The following is a 19,992-nucleotide window of genomic DNA, read 5'->3' as shown; positions in this document are numbered from 1 at the left end:
TGGAAAAAAAAAACGTCCACTTGACGGACAAAAGGAAAAAGAAGATTACACGCGTCTTCTTTCCGCTGTTCGTATTCGTGTCCCGAGGAAGGGATTGTAACGTTCTGACAGTCACGTTTTCGGCACTGTTAAGGCCGGCAAGTATCTGATTCCACGCCTCGCGAAACGCTCACTGAATTCGAAGAACCTGACCTCTTCCATTTCGTTTGGAAGATTTTTCAAAATATGCATTGCGTGACACACAACTTGGTTGGTTAAGAAGATGTTCTGGTTTGAAATCTTAAGAAAATTAATTTCTCTTTATATTCTTTTCGAAGTATATGTTTTTGGATACGTATATGGTAAGTCGTGGATATTGGAAAGTAAATGGATGTTGCCTGAAATTTATTTTCAATGGATAGAATGAATAAAATAATGATTCGATCAATCGAAAGGATCGTACTAACTTGACTGTATTTCTATTATATTTAAGAAAAATCTTGAAAGATAGAAGAAATATGTGTCTGAAGGAAAAGGAAAGTTATATAATAGAATATACTTAAATTATTTAATACAGGTGAGGTAATTTAAATATTTTATAAAACAATAAACAATTTTTTACCTCCTTTGAGTGTATTTCAAATAATTTCATTAGAAATAATTATATAAAAATGTGACTAGTGTTCCTAGTAAATACAATAATAGAGTTCACGTATTTTAAATTCTAATGTTTAAAATATATTCAAAGGGTTGAAACCAAATCTTTCCATTATCGTAAATTGCATCGTTTCAAGTGAGCTAAAATTTATTTAAGAGTGATCGATTCACAAGAGTTGCAACGTACGAATCTTATCGATTCTCGAAAACGTTCAGCACGCGAATCGTTTTCCCTGTCGAAGAGGAACGACAAACAATGGGAGATTAGGGGTCGTTGCTGATAAGCCATGGATTTAAAAGGAAGAAAAAGCGGTAGCTGGATTAAATTGTAAGATTAATATTAAACACACGCTTCTTGTTTCCATAGATATTTATATTCCATAGGATTTTCACGTGTTAAATTAAACGACTGTCCGATATTGACGCAATTTCAAATCTTTTTCCACGTTTCTTCGATACGTTTGTTCGAAATTTTTTTTTTTTTTTACGGTGAAACGAAAGAGAAATTGACTCCATCTTCGTTGAAACGCGATACAAAATTCATGCAATCATTTTCCTGTCCATATATCTCAAACTTCTTCTTTCGTTTGGACCAGTATCTTCGGAATTTCCTCGAGCATTATCGTTTTTCCCCTAGAGCCCCTAGTTATTTATATATTCGCGAATAACGAAACGAAATTTGAATTTAAGATTAAGCGAAAGTGCAAGTTCAAGTTTGTTCAAAGACACGGGAACTTTTGAAGATACGCTTTTTTTCCAGCTTAGGAAAATTTAATGCAACACGTGGCTTGATATAAATTTAATAAATAATTTCAATTTGCAAGGGAAAGATTCGATAATTTATGAAAGTTTGTAAGAATTATCGATATTTACCTATGTACAATTCGATCGTAAAACACTCTTGTTTTGTGAATCATTGTGAATTAAGTATAAATCAACAACGTTCATCCTATATATCCTTGCTAAAATTTACATATTCGTGCCTGTGGCATAAAGGGGATGACACACGCCCAGAAAAGTATGAAAATCCGCGAGTTCAAAGGAGATATCGCTTTAAAGATACTCGAAATGGAACTACGAATTTAAAAAAAAAAAAAATAAATAAATAAAAATACATAAATTTTCACGAAAAATCACAAATTCGAAGAGATTCAAAAGGCTTGAACTCGATTTTTGAAAATTCCATTTTGTGTACAGGTTAAAACACTCGGATCTCTGATGGTGGTTGCAGGACCGCATTGCGGATGCGAGGCTGAAAGTCCTCGTTTTAAACACGTGAAATAATTATTAGATTTAGCTAGAATCGAGATGAAATAAATAATCGTGTATTTCGATTCGAAAATTTGACGAAATTTTGAAACGTTTAACCGAATACGAGTATAATTCGGTAAATTAATAAAAAAAAAACTACAGAGAAATATAAATAGTATTTTTATAATTTTTTTAACCTCAAACTCAACGACAAAGATGCACGTGTATTCCTTGTTCCTCGTGCAAAATTAATTTACAATGATTGAAATATATTATAAGTATATTAAAAGATATAATTCCATTTAAGAAATGATATAATCACTTTGTATCTATATATATATTCGGATGATGGATTTTCAAGTGGTGTATTAATTCCAATCCAAGTAACTACGTAATAGTAGATCCTTAGATGGTAACCATCTAGAGTTTCTGGAATAGACTATAGAGCAAAACGGGTAATGCTAAATACAGGTGACAACTTGGCAAATTCAAACTCAGGCTAGACACAGGTGACATCGAAAGCGTGAGACTTGATATCAGGGGAAGCTAGGATTCCTGGCGTGAAATGGCATACAAATGGCACAAGACTTAGGGAATACAGTGCAAACACATACTCCGTGCCCGTGGAAATACAAGACATTTTCAATGCGCGAAGCTAAACAGAAACACCTCTCGTTCGTGGGGAATGGGATTATCTATGGAGTCGAAGGATTCCCAGTTGGAAGCATCGAACTTGTGGAGAGTTAATACCAGAAGATGTTAGAAATCGATAACGTATTCAATTCGATGCAATTACTGGAAACTTCGTGATAACCCCACTAGATATATCGAAACAGATGTACATAGATTATGGGACGATTCGTAATTTCTTAATGCAATATCATCGATAGATAAATTTATCGACGCAAGAAGGAATTATAAGCTTCGAAATATCGTTTCAAATGATAATTTTAAAAAGCTTAAAAAATTGTTTACTACACTGGCGAATAATTTATTCAAATTGATGTCGTTGCGTTCTTTATTTAATCAAGTTATTAAAAGTTATTCAAGTTATAATTTTATAACAATTTAATTTAAAATTTTCTCAAAACATCTCCTTTACTGATACAATCTTAGATTCACAGTAAAATATTTTAAATAATATTTGGATTTCATACAATATACATTATAATATTACCAATATTATGAGATATAAAAATACGATTCTCTCGTATGAATATGAATATTCTGAGAGGTCATTGATCTTAGAGAAACTAGACACCTGGAGACCTCAGAAACTTTAGGCTCTAGGAGACTTTGGATAACGCTAATACCGCAGAGATCCTCGATTTGCCACGAAGAACCTAGGGACCCTAGGAACCCACGAGAGAAGGGAACCTCAGAGATTCTGAATATCTGTATGATCTCGCAACTATCGATATACATAAACTTCGAAGAATTCTGCACCTATCGGTGTTGAACCATTGAAGATTGAAACCATTGAAATCTTTGAATGCATTATATGTATATACATAAGCCATGAATTTTCGCGTTTTATACAAATATAAAAAAATCTTGAAATTCACCATTCATATCGATACCTTGTGAATCTTCGAAGGAATATGAAATTCTTCAGAGTTTTAAAGACACTTGTACTTGGATTTCTAGCATCTCATGTTTTTGAAATTTCCTAATAACTTTAGAATTTTTGGAATCTCTATGATCTTTTGCTTCGTTTCCATAAGAAGAAGTCTGGATCATCTACTTTAAAAAGGTATGTCATTACGATTTTAATCTCTTTCTGAAGTCTTCTCTTTGACTTTTTCCAATTACTTTGTGATGATCAAGTTGAATCCTCTTTGAAAAAACAAATCTTCTAAATTACACGTAATATATTGAATAATATTATTATTGGTGAAGAAAAAAGTATAATAATTATTATGATAATAGTTATGGTGTCTTAAATTTAAATTTTTTTTTTCAAAATGAGAAAAATTGATGAGGATGCAATCTAAGAAATATATACGACGAATCTGTAATTTGACTCGATTTACAACTTTGAAATTAAAAGATTCAAATACTTAATTATATAAATATTTAAAGAAAAGAAATTAAGAGATTGTACAAGATGCTCTTGCAACACTAATATCGTTATCACGAATCCTTGAATGCATTTAAAGAATCTAGTCTAAATATTTTGAACAAAATTATTATTAATAAAAAAAAAAATTATTAAAATACAACAATCGTTATCGATAACGCAACTTGACTAAACCAATCTTATTGAAGCCAATCTTACAATCTATCAACATAAAGAAAAAGAAATTAACAGGTTAAGAAACTTTTTACGATAATATCCTGCAGTATTATAACATCTAAATAAAAATTCTATCTTTCCATATAATCTTCTCTACGATGAAATCGAGACGATTAAATTCTATCCTACAGGAATCTCATGCCTAACCGATCCATCCGATGCAATTCGGTTTCCATTAAATCCAATCCAGAAAGAGGATCCTATAAACTCTCGAGCTGACATCCAAACAAAAGGAGCAACGTGCCGCGACAGATAACAGCGTAACACCGGACTCCGCCACGATAATGCGCGCACGTTCCATTACGCATCGCGGCGATCGATAGCCGTGCACCGCGTAAAACGCGTACACGTTATCAGCATCGTGTTATCGAGCGGCTGATTTATCATTACAAGCACACAACCATGGGATGAAGATCGACCGTTGTCGATCTTTCCGCTATTACACGTCGCCGGGGCAGAGACGAATGTTCGACAACCATCATTGTCGCGGAATTGTGCGTCTCGCGAATTTTCTCACCGTCGTCGAGCGTGATGCACAAGTGTTATCGATAAACAGGCGTGTTTCGATCGCGTATGAATCTCTTTGGAGATGGTTGGAGCATATATTTTTTTATTATAAAGTTATTCGTGAAGGAGATTTTGAGATGGATGTTTTATATTTCTGGTTTTATTCTGATTTTATTCACTAGAGAGTTATCTAATATATTCATACGGAATTTTGTGGAGATCAAAAGTATAGAAATATTGGTGTGGGTTTATTTATTAAGCGATATTTGTGTTGGATGAAACGAGACAGAGATATGATGAAGATTGACAATTTTATAAATAATTATACTTTTGTTTTGATATTTAGAATCGATCCTCTAAAAGTATCTTATGAATATATTTGATTAATGAGGATCAAAGTAGAAATAAAATAAACAAGAATATTTCGTTTGAATTATTCAAACGATACATAATTTTTTACCAAAGAATTTTTTACAGAAAGATGCTTGATAAAATTATAATAGATTTAATTTACGAAATATTTTCGTTCGATCTTCTTATTAGATTCTGTAATAATAATAACATATGTGTATGCATATAATAAATAATTGAACCAATGAATTAAAATAAAAGATGGAAGATTCTTGATTGAAAATTCGACGAAAATATAATTCTACGGGTTTAAAAATTCATAAACAATTCAAGAATTTATGTTCCTTGCAATTAATTTATCGTCGAGCATCGCTGGCATCTGACTTGATTTATCGAAAATAATTTTATCGATGGAAGAACTTGGGCCGAATGTCGGTCCCGCGAGACTCGCCTCAAGTTTCGCAGAAACAAATTTGTTAAATTGATCTCGTCGAAACGGCGCATTCTATTTAAGTTTCACGATCCCCATCGTCGATTTCGTGTCCCAATCTTGCAACGTATCGCGAGTTTCATTGGATTCAAAGTTTTCGTCGAGCACTTCTGTCATTCTTCAGACGCTATAAACTCGAGTTATCGCGGGGAAAATCGTGGAAAGTTGAAAAATAAACGCGACGTGTAGAAGGATAATACTCAAATGATAAATTAAATTATATCTGGCCTAAATTTGAAACGATGCAAAGTGACGAGAGAAGAATCTTCATACATACAATCAAAACAGTAATTCTTTTAAATTACGTACCAAAAGTTTCTCGGATTATTTTTAGAAAATTTATATATTTTTTTCTCTTTATTCGTATAACATATCTCCCTGCCATTAAAACACAAATATCGAATAAATAGTTGATGCGATATTTGTTGCATGAATAGTCACAGCATCTGATAACTCTGTAACTCTGTATGACTACTCGTATACAGTCCAATGAAACACTATAACGGACATTGAATGTGTCACAACTAAGGATATACGGGTACATTCAAGCTTATTCGTCACGCATAACTTATAACATATAACTAGCAACAATTTAGAATAAACGCTCTTCCATTTGAAAAAAATTGATGATATACATAAAAATCATAATTAATCGGATTAAATTACGTATCTTTCGATACCGTGCAAGTTCGATCTGACCATTTACCATTTCTATACGATAACAACCAAGATATATATATACATATTCATATTTCCTTTTCTCAAATGCCTCACTTGTAAATTATCTTCAACTTCCATTTGCAGATAAAGAATCACGAGAGGTGAACAGGCTAACAAAAATCGAAAGAAGTTTCGAAGGAAGCTTAAAAATATTTGAAAGAAAACGATCCTCTTTCTTGTTTCATCAACTGTTACCCATCCTCGAAATAAATAATTAAATTCGTCCCCCTAAAAGTAAAACGATTTTTTTTTATCGATCGAACTGGGGCAACTCTCGCTCTCCCACTCGGTACAATTACACATCCAATAACCTGGGCCAAACACCACGGTTCATATAACGGGAGGGAGCATCTCGCGCACGGGGGTGGTGCGGGATGCCGCGTGAACGCATATTAAAGGGTGAAGCAGTGTGTCGAGAGGGCACACAGGGACCGATACGCGTTTAAGTGGCGGCGAGATCCGTGATTCGGGCTAGAAGCTAGAACGACGTGTAACGCGTGGCGGCGGTCCGCGGGATCCGGTTTATGCATAAAACATGAGCGCGTTACTGGTTGTGTGCCTCGAATCGGAATTATTTACCGTGGTTAGCCGGACTCGCTCGAATTACGACGTAACCGTGTTCGATGGAACAGAGGAGACGCGCGAAGACTAATTACGCGGGTCTCTTCGACATTTATATTTGGAAGTAAGTGAAATCCTTTTCGATTCCTTCGAAAAAACTACGATTCGAATAATATATATTATCTTCGAATGTTGTTCTCACTCATACCCAGTTTTGAATAAATTAAAAATGATATATATCTTGGAGGCACGATAAAGGGGGATTCTAATGTTATGAGATTTGAGATTAACATCGATGTTATTGACTCTCGTGCATCGTCCACTTGCGAACACAAAGGAATTCAATTTTCTCTCAAAGCATCCCCGGCCCACCAATCCTAATCGATTTTTCGAAATCCGTATCTACTCGCGAAATACTACGCAAACCGGCAACAAAAAAACGGATACGAAGTCGATTTATTTTCGTCGAAAAAAAAAAAAGGGAGCTTTCGACGGGCGAACGATCATTAGATCTCGAATTGGACTTAATCTCGTATTTCTGAAACTTCGTTTCCATCCCCCCGACGATGCGGAATAATGCACGCGATGGAGAGAGGGGAAAGCGCCAAGTCAGAAGTCTCGAATGTTTGCGAATCGCGAAAAAAATAGGTCGATTGCTAAGTCTCGACGCCTGGCTGGGGATAGCTGCGTTGATTGTGCCTCCGCTCTTCGAGTGGAGAAAGGAGGAGGGAAGGGAGAAAAAAAAAAAAATATCCGCGAGATAGCTCGGGGTGATTACTCGATAAAATCCGGGGTGATCCGATCGAAAAATCGGGGAGAGACGAAAATCACTATCTCTAATTGGTCGACGCACAATCGTGAATAGAAAACTGGTTGAGATTTTGGATTCTGATGATGAACAGAGTTTTTGATAACGCGAATACGCGAAAAATAATAATTTTGCATTGTTTTTTTTCTTCTGAATTTCAGATTTTTTTAATCTCCTTAGCGGAGTTAAAGAGAAAATTTTTGTGTAATAGAAATATACGTGTCGTGAAACGATTAAAAATTGAAGAGTTTTCAAATATAAATGTTTATTACGTAAAAAAGAAATATGTTAGTTCAAACGTTTCAATTTTTTCACAAAAGGAAATTTAGAAGTAACCAAACTGTTTCGTATTCGTTTCATTTATTATCAATCATTAATTCACACGATCCAAAGAAAAATATGGATAAAATTCCTCAAAAGAAACCATCCTTTGAACTAAATATTTAAACAAGAAATATAAAAAACTCTTTTGATTGAAAACGTATCGTGAATTTCTTTCGATCTGATGGAAAAATTTGACCGGTTATTTAAATATTCCCGTACACAGGGGTGTAAAAAGGGGGTGGCCTCGATCCAGGGGGTGGATCGATACGACCTATAACGATTTTCATATTCTTGCCAAGGCAAGAAGGGATACCACGGCTTCTTCGTCGGTATCCGGAACACGCTTTCAACGGTTCCACCGGAATTCCCGATCAGTTTTCCTTCCCTCTGGGTCGTGGCAAAATTTCCACGACGGAAGCAAAGAGAAAAGATCGGGTGGGGAATGGCGGGCGAACGTTTGAAGAGGAATCAATGGGCGGGGAGAAAGAAATGGATGATCTTTGCCGAGTTTTTCTATTGGGAGGATCTGCTTGTGATGGTGTAACGAGGTTTAAGTTTGATCTGACCCATGTTTAATTAGATGATTAATATTTGTTTTGGAAGTGTTTTTCTTGTAGTTTGTAATAATAGGTAAATGTTGAAGTTACTTGATGGTGATGTATTTTTTTTTTTTTTAGAATGGTATTAAATTATGTTTAGAATTAGGATTATTAAGAATCTCAATCAATAATTATTAATTTCATTTTGCAATTGCAATTTTTATTTAAATGTAACTTACAGAAAGAATATATAAGTTATAATTTCTTGAAGAACATTTCCTTAAAGTTTCTTTAACGTATTTATTCTATACTTCGTACCAGACAAATACTTAAAAAGTCTTTGAATTTTTATACGCGATCTATAAACAGTTTGTTGGTGAGAAGGGGATTAAAATATATTTCAATATATCATTGTTAAATAGGCACTTAATTAATAACAAATTCATAAATAGTTTCAAAGATTTCGTTTCAGAATTACAATTTTTCAAAATAGTAGAAATATATGGAAATTTATTCGAAGATTCCTGAGATAATTTCAATCAAAATTTTCCTTTGGAAAAAATTTTCATTTCGAACTTTATTTTCGTGTATTTCGAATGTACAACTTTACATTCTCTCTTCGTTATAAAAATTTGCATAACTTTTATCTCAAACTTCGACCTCGAGGCCTGATAAAAACCCTGATAAAACAAATTGAACTCGGTTAAAATTTTCAGTGGCACGAGAGCGAAAGGTTTAAACGACGAAAGATAAAACGAACAAATAAGTGAAAATTTTCCAAGTGTACAATCCAACAACGTTCAAATTTATATTTAAGTGACGCATCGTACACGTCGTTCTGAGGATACGAGCAGACAAATATCTAAGCAATATACGTACTTATTGTTTTCCGATGCGCTGCACGCGATCGAAGAAATATCGCATCCTTCCAATAGCCTGACATCAAACTCTCGTGCTTACCTGTTTCGCGTATCTCTTGGCTCGTTCAGCAACGATAAATTGGACGAATCTAACCTTAGACCCAGAATTGTTTCCATCTATGTGTGCACGTAATGGTAAAATATATGGATCAAGATATAAAGGTGATATAAAAATTATTTATAAAAAATGAGCATGATCTAAAGTGAGTGTATCTATGCTTGTAAATCGACTTGATAAATGATTATATCGAATCAAATCGTCAGATCAGTGAACGAAAGATTGATCTTATTGATTTCAGAGAATTTTAACACTTTTATATAAAGAGAAACGTATGTGTATGCTTTCTTGTATACTTTCTCAATTATTTTTCAAAATGTTTGTTTCCTTATTTTTAATCGAGAATTCTCGTTGTAATAATTAAAAATAATAATATGAAAAAAATAATATGAATCCTACATTTTTCTGCCTATATAGGTCAAAATTCTTTCACGAGATGCATAATTATTCCCGAGCTACGATGTGTATATTCATTCAATGATTACAGACGTACAGGAATACGTATGTACCAATATGTACCGTCAGTTGTCAATTGTCTGTCCAATACTTGTAAACATCGGGAAACGGAGATCTCTAGAGACTGGAGAGTATCGCGACAAGATATCCGATCAACGGCTGCATGCAACATATCTAATAAATCGTGCAACGTTTTCGAATAAATAACAAAAAAAAAAATCGAACGTTGATATCGAGTTGATAAAAAATTCGTAATGGAAGAAAAAAGAAAAGTTTTTAAAATTTGAAGAGAGAAACTAATTGAAAGTGTGTTGCGTGATACGTTTAATTTATTCACGACAATGAATAGATTAATTTTCAAAGAAGTTTAAAAGAATTTAATATTATTGTAGAAAGGTATTTATTACTATATATATTAACTTTTCACGATCTTTAATTGTTACAGATCTATCAATAATAACAGATTCAATATCAACGAAATCGACGACGGCGGCAAAGCGATCGGTACCGACGGATGCGCCGATGTTGAACTACATTTTCGATGCGCACAGCACGCTGAACAAACATCAACACCATCACGATCACAGGTGGGGCCCCCATTTCGAGGGAGAAAGCAAGAATATGACGGTACAGGCTGGCGGTAGCGCCCTGCTTGACTGCAGGATATCCTTGCTACAAGATAAAACCGTGAGTCTCTTCCTTCCTTAAGTTTTTTTCTCCTATTGATAATTCTTTAGAAGATTGTGATTATCGAATGCATATTTTTTCTGTTCTGTACATTGATAAAATTAATTGTAAAAATATGATCGTATAAGTAGAAACGTAGTGTACATAAAGAAGAGTTGGTACAAAATTTCTTGTCATTTTTGAATAACAATATTCTTGAGGTTTTGTTTTCGTTGTTCTTTTAGATGGATACATTAAAATAACGTTTTTAGAAACTTTCTTGCTCAATTAACACTCAATTCCTCGATTCGCTTCTTAATTGATACTAAATTTCTTTATAAATTTTCCACAAATACTCATTCTTAGGTATCATTCAACGAAAATATGCAAAACACGTCAAAATATATGTAAATTTATGCAAAGTGTATGCAAAAGTATGGAAAACATTTGTATAATATGCAAAAGTGGGGGAAGGGGGAAAGATGTTGTATATTTTCACGTGTTTCTGTATACTTTTACACCCTCGCATATATCTCCATTGTTTTACATACCTTTTCCATATATTCTCCATCGTTTTGCATATCTTAACAGTTTAACAGTCAAGGTCTCGTATTTCGCCAGCTTATTCCCCCCCCCCATCGGGAAATTAGAAAGGCTATAATTCACAATTAATCTTGTAAACGGTGGCAACGGTGGTTTCAGACGAAGATGGGTGGCCACGATTTATTCTAATTAATTTCTTTGCGTCCGCCACCGGTCTTAGATCTCGGGTGTGACGCCACTTCCGGAAACTAGACACGTCTACCGCAGTTGGAACAATCGCGCCGTTCGAATTAATTTAATATCCGGCCTCGTTATGCGCGTGCCGGTGTGGTTGAACAGGAATTATCGCTGCCGGCTAGATTTCGCGTGAATTTCCCTCGTAATCGTTGACATCCACGTCGCGTGAATTTGATCGTTTCCCGTTTCGATTATCAATTCGTGCGACAAATATATATATATTGGCAGATATCGTCCTCTGGATTCTTCTCTTTTATTTTCTTCAAAAAAATGATTAATAATTAAAATTTCAGCCAAGGAAAGTTTTCTTCGATTTCACTTCGAATTGGAATCGTATTGAAAAGTTTTGCCAAATATTATCGATTTATAGAAGTGATTATGGTATAATTTTAAATTGACAATGAAATAAATTTTAATAATTATCGATGAAATTTTATTCTTATGAAAAAAATTCCTCAAATCAATATTTTTCGTCAATCGATCAAGCACATGATGTAACCATTAGGAGGAAAAAATTAGTTTGCAATGGAGCAACTGAGATAAATTCGATACTTATGTTTCTTGGGTGATATTCAGCGACATCTATCTTTTCAGAATTTACCAACTCCATTTTGAAATAGGGAAACGATGTCTAACTCTGCAGAAACTCGTAGGACAATAGTTATATCCTAAAAGCATCGCACTTGGCTGAACCACGGTCGAGCTCGCCTCAGAGTGATATTAGGCTATTAATGTCGTTGCTGTTGTTAATATTGCTAACAACAATGTCGGCTAACGCGATTATCCATGCATGATTATCTTGAAAATGCACACAACTCGACTTAGGACGATATTTATTATTATACGTTATTTGAATTTGCCGCCAAACATTCTTGGCTCCGTCCATCAGTGCGTGATCGAGTATCAAATCGATTGAGATATTTTTAAAGAAAAAGTTTAAAATTAAGTTTAAAATTAAGTTAGACATTAATTATTTATATCAAAAAAAAATCTCTAGAAAAATAAATACTAAAAGATAATTTTGAAAATTTTGACTTGGAAAGCAAAAAACAAACGTTTTACAAATAATAAAACAATATATTGTATTGAAAAAATATGTATGCCTCGTTGGGAATAAGATTTAAGGATTGAAACAGAAAAAAAAATAAATCAATAGCAGACAATGTCGATCGGAATTTTCTACAAAATGTTTCATGTTCTAGTTATAAAGGTAGCCAAAAGCAATCGATCACGATCGGTAGCGATCACACGCGCCATTGATAGCTGTCCATAGGCGGCAATCTCTGTTGAGCGGATAATAACGGGCTTGATATCCATGTCGAAGATGTACGATATCGCGCACATTTAATGGGGAATACCGGGAAATACTATCCAATTCCAGTTATATGAATAATCTGTGGATTTCGGATCCTTGTTTATCAGAGTATTATCTTATGCATGATTTACTCATAGCACGTTTCCCTTCAATTTTCTATGCTTTAACATCTTATGATCTCGTTCAGTTTTATATTACACAATAATATTCAAAAGTTGAGATTCGTTTGATGATAACGAAGGGGATATTTATATTAGGAAATATGTCGATGATTGTTGCAAATTAATTGATTGATTGTTTTTCTACGTTGAATTTATTGAGCCAAATTTTAAATTAATATACATTCTTTCCAATAAAAATATAAGTGTCAAAATTTATATCAAAAAATTCAATCGTTTCATTTGCAAATATTTGAAAGTATCATTTTGAAACTATTAAAAAATTTGTAAAGATAAATTAAAGGATTTTGATGAATATTTTTAAAAGTAAACGAATATATAAACATTTATTTGAAATAATTTGTCATTTGTACAAGACATTTTCGAGAAAGTAGAACTTAACAAGACATCTAGCGGCAAATCGCCGAAACTTAGTCATTAGAAGTTAGAATTAGAAAGATTTGTCAAGTGTCTGGAACAGAGGATCCGAAAATCGTGGTAATTGTCACCCATTTATCGAGATTATGCAAATGTCGTGCAAAATTAATATCATCCAATATTCCTTCTAATCTAAAACGTAACAAACTCTGTCCCCAAAATTTGATCCAAAAAAAAAACTAAATAAAACTAACATGAAAATAATTTGTGTCGGCAGGTGTCTTGGGTACGCAGGCAAGACAATGGGGAAAAGGTAAATTTGCTGACAGTGGGTCAGCAGACGTACATAGGAGACCCAAGGTACACGGTGAAGTTCCAATACCCGGATAACTGGCGTCTACAAATCCAACCGGTGAACAGTAGCGACGAGGGCCAGTACGAGTGCCAAGTCAGCACTCATCCGCCCAAGTATATTCACGTGAATCTTCACATCAACGGTAAGTACCGCAATAATTCACTTTTACGGCTATCGTAAAGTTAAACCCGCATCGTCAAATTCGTCTGGAACGTCTGAAAATTATCATGGAACGTATGTTATCTTTAATAGTTCCTCCTACTTCTATCATTGCGTTTCTGTTTCGTTCGATGGTAAAGTTAATAATCAATTTGAACCATGATAAATATATTTCAATCGTTTCAGATGATTAGGCACTCACGAAATATTAAATTTCACTACGATATTGGAAATTTTAAAAAAATATATTTTGTATATCTTTAAAAATTTACCAGTTTTACTAGTTGCACTATCTTTCTTTTCTATATAACACATCGATACAACTATTTTTGATTAAGAAAAGTAAAAAAAGATCAAATTGTATATAATTAAGTGTACATCAATGGTACACTATTTTCATTTCCAGTATCCCATATACCATAAAAGAATCAGTGATGCAAAAATGAGTTTATTGACAAAACTTATCCGCAGTTTTCCGAATGTTCCACATTCGTTTATCCCTCTATATCCAGTAATATTTGCCTGTATCGTTTATTCCGTCAACTTCGTTAACTTTGTTTGTCAATCTGTTCACGCACTCGTTTCGACGCGGTTTGATACATTTCCACACACATTAACGCGCTCATTGTATACGATTTATTCCGAAAGCATCCTCAAACTATATACGTTTCAAAAAAAGAAAAAAAAGAACACGTTTTATCGAACTTTCTGTTTTCCTTCTTTTTTTTTTTTTTAATGCTAGACTAACTATCTGTGTTTCTGTGTTCCGTATTTCATTTCTATTTCTGCGCCTTTGTATTAAAATCATTTATAAAAAAGAAAACTTTAAATGGGAAAAGTTTTTCCAATTTACTCATTGAAAAGTTATGAAAAGAACTTTATATTATATATTATGTATTTTATATGCGTAAAAATTATTCTTCGTAGGTTATAATTTTAATTAATAATACAATAACGATTTGATATAACATACAATAACGACACTAGCGCCACGTGACTATTAACTATTAATATTCTAAGATTCGCAATAATTATTCGTTACTTTTTTACTTCTCGAATATTAAAATTATTATATTTTTCTATAATCATGACATATTAACTCTTAAACTTGAAAATTATGCCTTGAAACATGATAAGATAGGTAAATATGAACAAATAATACGAGAAAGGCCAAAACTTGTAAAAATTGTAATTAATATCGCTATTGAAATTCTCGTGTGCTATGTTCAAATCGTGATTGATGTAATATAGTTCAAATAGGCGCAATCGTAGTAGAGCACAAAAAATAAAGACAGTAAACACGATGTGGAGGGAAAAGGATTCGTTTCGAGAAATGGATTTATTTGAATTGGGGGAGGAGGAAATGGAAGTAGTGGGACAAAAGGTCGAAATGAGACGAGTTAAGTAGTCGCAAGGGAATGCCAAAGGAATTGGCTTGGTTCTTGGCGCGAATCGAGTTTAGAAAAGAGGTCATTGAGTAAGTGATATGCTTTAAGTGTGGAGAGAACAAGAATTGCTATAATTAGTTTTCTTCGATTCTTATATTATTAATTTAATATAAGCATGAAGTATAATAAGTTTTTGAAACATTATAGATATATTACAAGTTAAGATTATAATATACGAAATCAGATAATGATTGTAGCATAATTTTTATTAGAATTATACCATCATTGATCTTTTAAAGAACTAAATAATTAAACACATTAAAGATCGTTTTTATTTAAAATATTTTTCGAAATGAAACGTTCAAAAACGCAATAAAAGATTTCTGGAAAGTAAGCTGGTAATAATAGAACGATTTTAAAATTACGTGTATTCATTTTAATTGAAAAAATAATACGACATCCATCTTGGAAACGTTAAATTGCTCCGGCATTATGTTCCATCCTTTGGGAGCAGAAACAGGTGATTTAAATAATTAAAGTTACCGGTACCATTTCAAAGGCAGTTTTAGGGAAATTCAATTTTACTGTTGCTACTACCAGAGGAATTCCAAACTCGAGAAGTTTGTTCGTTCGAGAAACGTTCGCGCGAACATTCTTGGTTAGACGTCTATTCACCGGATTTTAAATCAAACTAATCATCTTATTCCTTCGAATCGAATTAATCGACGCGTCTTTGGAATGATATTGATCGATCGAACTACAAATAAATTCTTAAATAATAATACAGAAAAGAGGGGAAAAATTCACGGCGATGAAACTTTGCCCAAAAGATTGGATTAACTCTGTTAAGAATTTTTTATCTCCTCCTTTCAAACAATAGTGTAATAGCAGTCTCCAAGTGGGCCGAAAGTACGTGTCGGTAAAGAAAACCCATCCCCGCGAGTGCCACAAGCCATGGTCTCGATGTAAATTAAATGGGAGACGCGAAGTAACCTCTCTCTCTTTCTCGAAGTTAAGATTTTCCCTCAATGACGTCGGGAGAATCGTTTAAATCGGACAACCGGAGGGATAAAAGGTGAAAGCAGAGGGAAACAAAGAAGAGAGCTGGAAAGAAGTATTCAAGTATTCAGCGTGAGATCGGGGAAATTGGCTACGTTCCTGCTACTTTCGTGAACTACGGTGTCACGAAGCTTGCATTGGGAAAATCCGTCGTTGGGTGAATGCCGAAAGAAATAAAACCGCCACGATGGAAAAGGGAAAGAACGGAAAGGAGGAGAAGTTGATTTCGAGCTGATTCGATCTGCCGTAATGTGATATATATATTGGCCACGAAAATATTCGAACATATTCTACGGATTTAATAATCGAAATTTATGACGAAGATGATGTATAACAAATAACACGAATAGTTTTAAAAAAAATACGAAAAGTATCTATTATAGAATAACTATATATATTTTATTCAAAATAAAACGTAATGTTAAGGCTTACTTATCAATTTGTAAGCAATCGAAGTTTTCAAGAGAAAACGAAAGAAAGAATCTTCAATTGATTTGCTCAGTTCATCTAATTTACATAATAAATAAGCCTTAACTATTTTTATATACCAATTTTTGTTTCGATCCTCCAAACTGTGAATATATACCCTTTAATTCTTAAGATTCGTTAATAATTCGTAAAAAATTCGCCAACAGATTGCACGCAGAAATATAGGAAGAACAATCAAAAAGAAAAGATATTTTTACTTCTATAAAAAAAAAAAAAGAAAACTCGTCGCAAGAGCTTGGCAAAAATTACACGAAGCCATTATTGTGTACATCGTGCACAGTTCATCTCCGGCGTGGAGTAGAAAAGCAACGCGTTGTAATCATCTGGATAGAAGAGCTCGGCGCCATACATCGAGACCGGATGCTTACGAATATTAACAGTGGCTATGGTCGATGGTGGCTTGAATGGCGAAAATATTTTCCTCTGCGCGACCACCAGGGGTCCACCATCACAGGATTTTTCACAAAGAACAGGTTCCTTTTTTTTTTTTTCGTGATGGCAGATCACGAACGCGGCGTATTCAGCCACGGCGGAAGGCAACGTTCGTCGAATGGTCAGCCAAAGAATAAAAAAAGACCGAGCAGACGATGCAGGACGAAATGACGATTTCGACGCACATCAAAGGGAACAGGAAAGAGGGGGGAACTCGTCTTGGACGTTGCACGGTTTCATCGTCATAGGCTCTAGCTTGTAAATCATCAAACCGTGAGAGGAAAAATGGACGTTGCTGAGGAACGATACGGCATGTTTCTAAAACGATTCGAAGGGAATTGTTTAAAAATCGATGGAGGAAAGATGCTCGTGAAGATAATTGGACGTCTTATCGATCATTAATCACAAATATCAGTTGATGTAAGTAATTAATGCCAGTCTTGATTTAATTTTGATCTACAATTATTCTTTATTCTTCTTTATAGACACTAAACTCGTATTCCTTCGAAATTCTATTTCTTTTCTGCTAGATTTTACATATTAATGAGTGAATATTCAAAACGTTCGTCCCTCTTTTAAACCAGTTAATGAAGATCCTGTTTTTTAAAATTTACGTGTAAAATTTCATTCATTTTATTAATAAACTCATTATAATAGAAAATGTATTAACTCGTGGCATGTAAAGTCTGACTAATAACATCAATTAAATCGTGCAAAAAGAATTTAGGAAATGTCGAAGGAAAAAAGAGAAAGAAAGAAAAGTATAGATTTCTAACCTAACCTCCAAAACAAAGCAATCCAATAAGGGAAAGGATCCGAGGAATATCAAAGAAACAGAAAGACAAAGAAAAGTTGATCAATCCTGTATCAAATCCTAAAGTACCCCTAGGCAAGAAGGATTCAAAGAGGGATAAAGGCAAAAGTTGTAAAATCAAAGAAAGAAAGAAAAAGAAGTAAAGAGAAAAAAAAGAGAGAAAGAGTATCGATTATCTCACAATCAGATCCCTCCAATATTACAATCACTTCAAACACTTCTTGCTAAACACCCACTATCCCACTATCCCACTTTTAAGAATAGTCTGTCTTGCTTCGCTTTGGCCGGCTTATAAAATGACGGTAAGCTGGAATAAACCGGGCTGAAAGATAAAACACTGGAAGGTGGTAACAGGCCACGAAATAAAAGGAAGGGCGAGCAATGGAATAAGCCGGATGGAAAGAGAGAGGAAGAAAGAAAGAAAAAAGTCGAGGGAAGTTGAGAAACGAGAGACAGGATCTGAGCATTCCGCTTCTGATCGGATAAATTGGATTCGTTGGTCGAATTTTTGCGGCTCAGCAGGATAATTGAGGCCGAAGTGGCATAGTCCGATGGAATGGACGTTCGAAAGGGAAGATTCCCCTCCCCCTCCCTCCCGTGCAAGCGGAACAACTTCATTTCGAGTAGAGAGAGACAGAGGGATGGGATCGAGATACGTCGACTCGTTTCCTGGAACAAAGGGAAATAGGAGGGGGTGGAAAGTGGTACTTAAAAGTAGACAGGAAAATGGACAGCGAGCTCGGAAAATGTAAAACTGCGGAAGGAAGTTCATAAATGAAAAGGAAACAGGGGAAATAAGAAGCTCGGGTGGCAATAAAGGTGGAGAAAGGAGGCCAACAGCCGAAAACTAGGTTTCTTTCTCTTCCCCTTGTTGTAATTTTTTTTTCTTTTTGGAAGAGAATAGACGAGACGTGAGCCGGTATAAAGAGGAACAGGAAGGTGAAAGTTGTTTCGTTTCGAAAGAGGGAATAATTTGTGAGGGAGTAACGTGTAATAATCGCGTTTAGATAGATAGATTCTCGTCGCTTTTGACGAGAGCTCGAACCCCACCCCTTCTGATATGGAAGAGGCGGGATCAGTCTTTGTGCTAACAAGATGTTCCACTTAACGTAGGTAATAACCGTGCTTTGTTGACGATCCGCAAACACGTCCAGCCAGTTTGACAAAGCCACCGTGTCCTCCCGAGTTTTGACTTTGATATCCTCCAATCTAATTTCATTTTTTTAATTGGAATCATTCGAAATTTAGGATTTCAATCGTGGCTAACTTTGTTGGATTATTCGGAATTAATGCTATCGATGTGAATAGTGGTTTCATTTATATTTAAAATATTTTTTAAGATTGATCCTCGTTTCCAAATTTTAATCTTCACTTTTGATTGAGTTAGATGGATTTCATTTATATATTTATAATTTGAAATGATTTATATTTTAAGAGTTTTATTAAAAATTTAAGATTATTGATGTCGATAATAATTTTACCATTTATATGGTAAAATTATCCAAAAGTTTTTTGAGCTTATGAAATTCTAACCTCATTTTTGAATTAAGTAAACGAATAGATTTTATCGATACATACAGAAGACAGATTTAAATACAAATTAGTTAAATGGAACAATATTTGAATGATATATGAAATGGATATATTATTTTGTTTCGAATTTATTCTCGTTTCTGTTTCAAATATAATATATCCGATCCTCCAATTGAAAACCTATATTATATATTATAGATAATGAAATGATATGAAAAGCATAAATCGATTCTGTTTTCGAGATATTCGATTTAGATTCAATATCTGTTTAATTATCGATTGTATATTACGATGACATCGCGTTTGCACGTGATACATAAAATGGCTGCTCCGTGACACTATTCTCGTACGAGATTTACCTTTATCGACGGTCATTGAATATCGATTATTATTAACCTGTTATTCTCATAAATTTTTATATTTATTCTATTTAAGGAAACGTGTTTTCAATGTTTTTTTTTTATAAAATATATCGAAACATCTGTCCAGTAAGTGAAAAAAAAAACTTAAGAAACTTACAAGTTCATGCTTAAAATGTCACCGATATTA

General features: G+C 34.0%; 1 protein-coding gene across 7 annotated transcripts in view; it reads left to right on the top strand.

The window, feature by feature from the left end:
- Positions 1-19,992, top strand: part of LOC122714402 (zwei Ig domain protein zig-8-like) — a 262,470-nt gene that overhangs the window by 225,495 nt on the left and 16,983 nt on the right. For all 7 annotated transcript variants that reach the window (XM_043935707.1, XM_043935705.1, XM_043935708.1 and 4 more), the window contains 2 exons: positions 10,363-10,604; positions 13,492-13,711. In XM_043935707.1, coding sequence (XP_043791642.1) covers positions 10,363-10,604; positions 13,492-13,711 — 462 coding nt within the window. The remainder of the gene's footprint in view (positions 1-10,362; positions 10,605-13,491; positions 13,712-19,992) is intronic.

This window comes from Apis laboriosa, unplaced genomic scaffold, assembly GCF_014066325.1.
Source record: "Apis laboriosa isolate Shangri-la unplaced genomic scaffold, ASM1406632v1 scaffold2_cov157, whole genome shotgun sequence".
NCBI classification, from domain to species: Eukaryota; Metazoa; Arthropoda; class Insecta; order Hymenoptera; family Apidae; genus Apis; species Apis laboriosa.
This window is presented reverse-complemented; position numbering and strand designations above follow the sequence as displayed.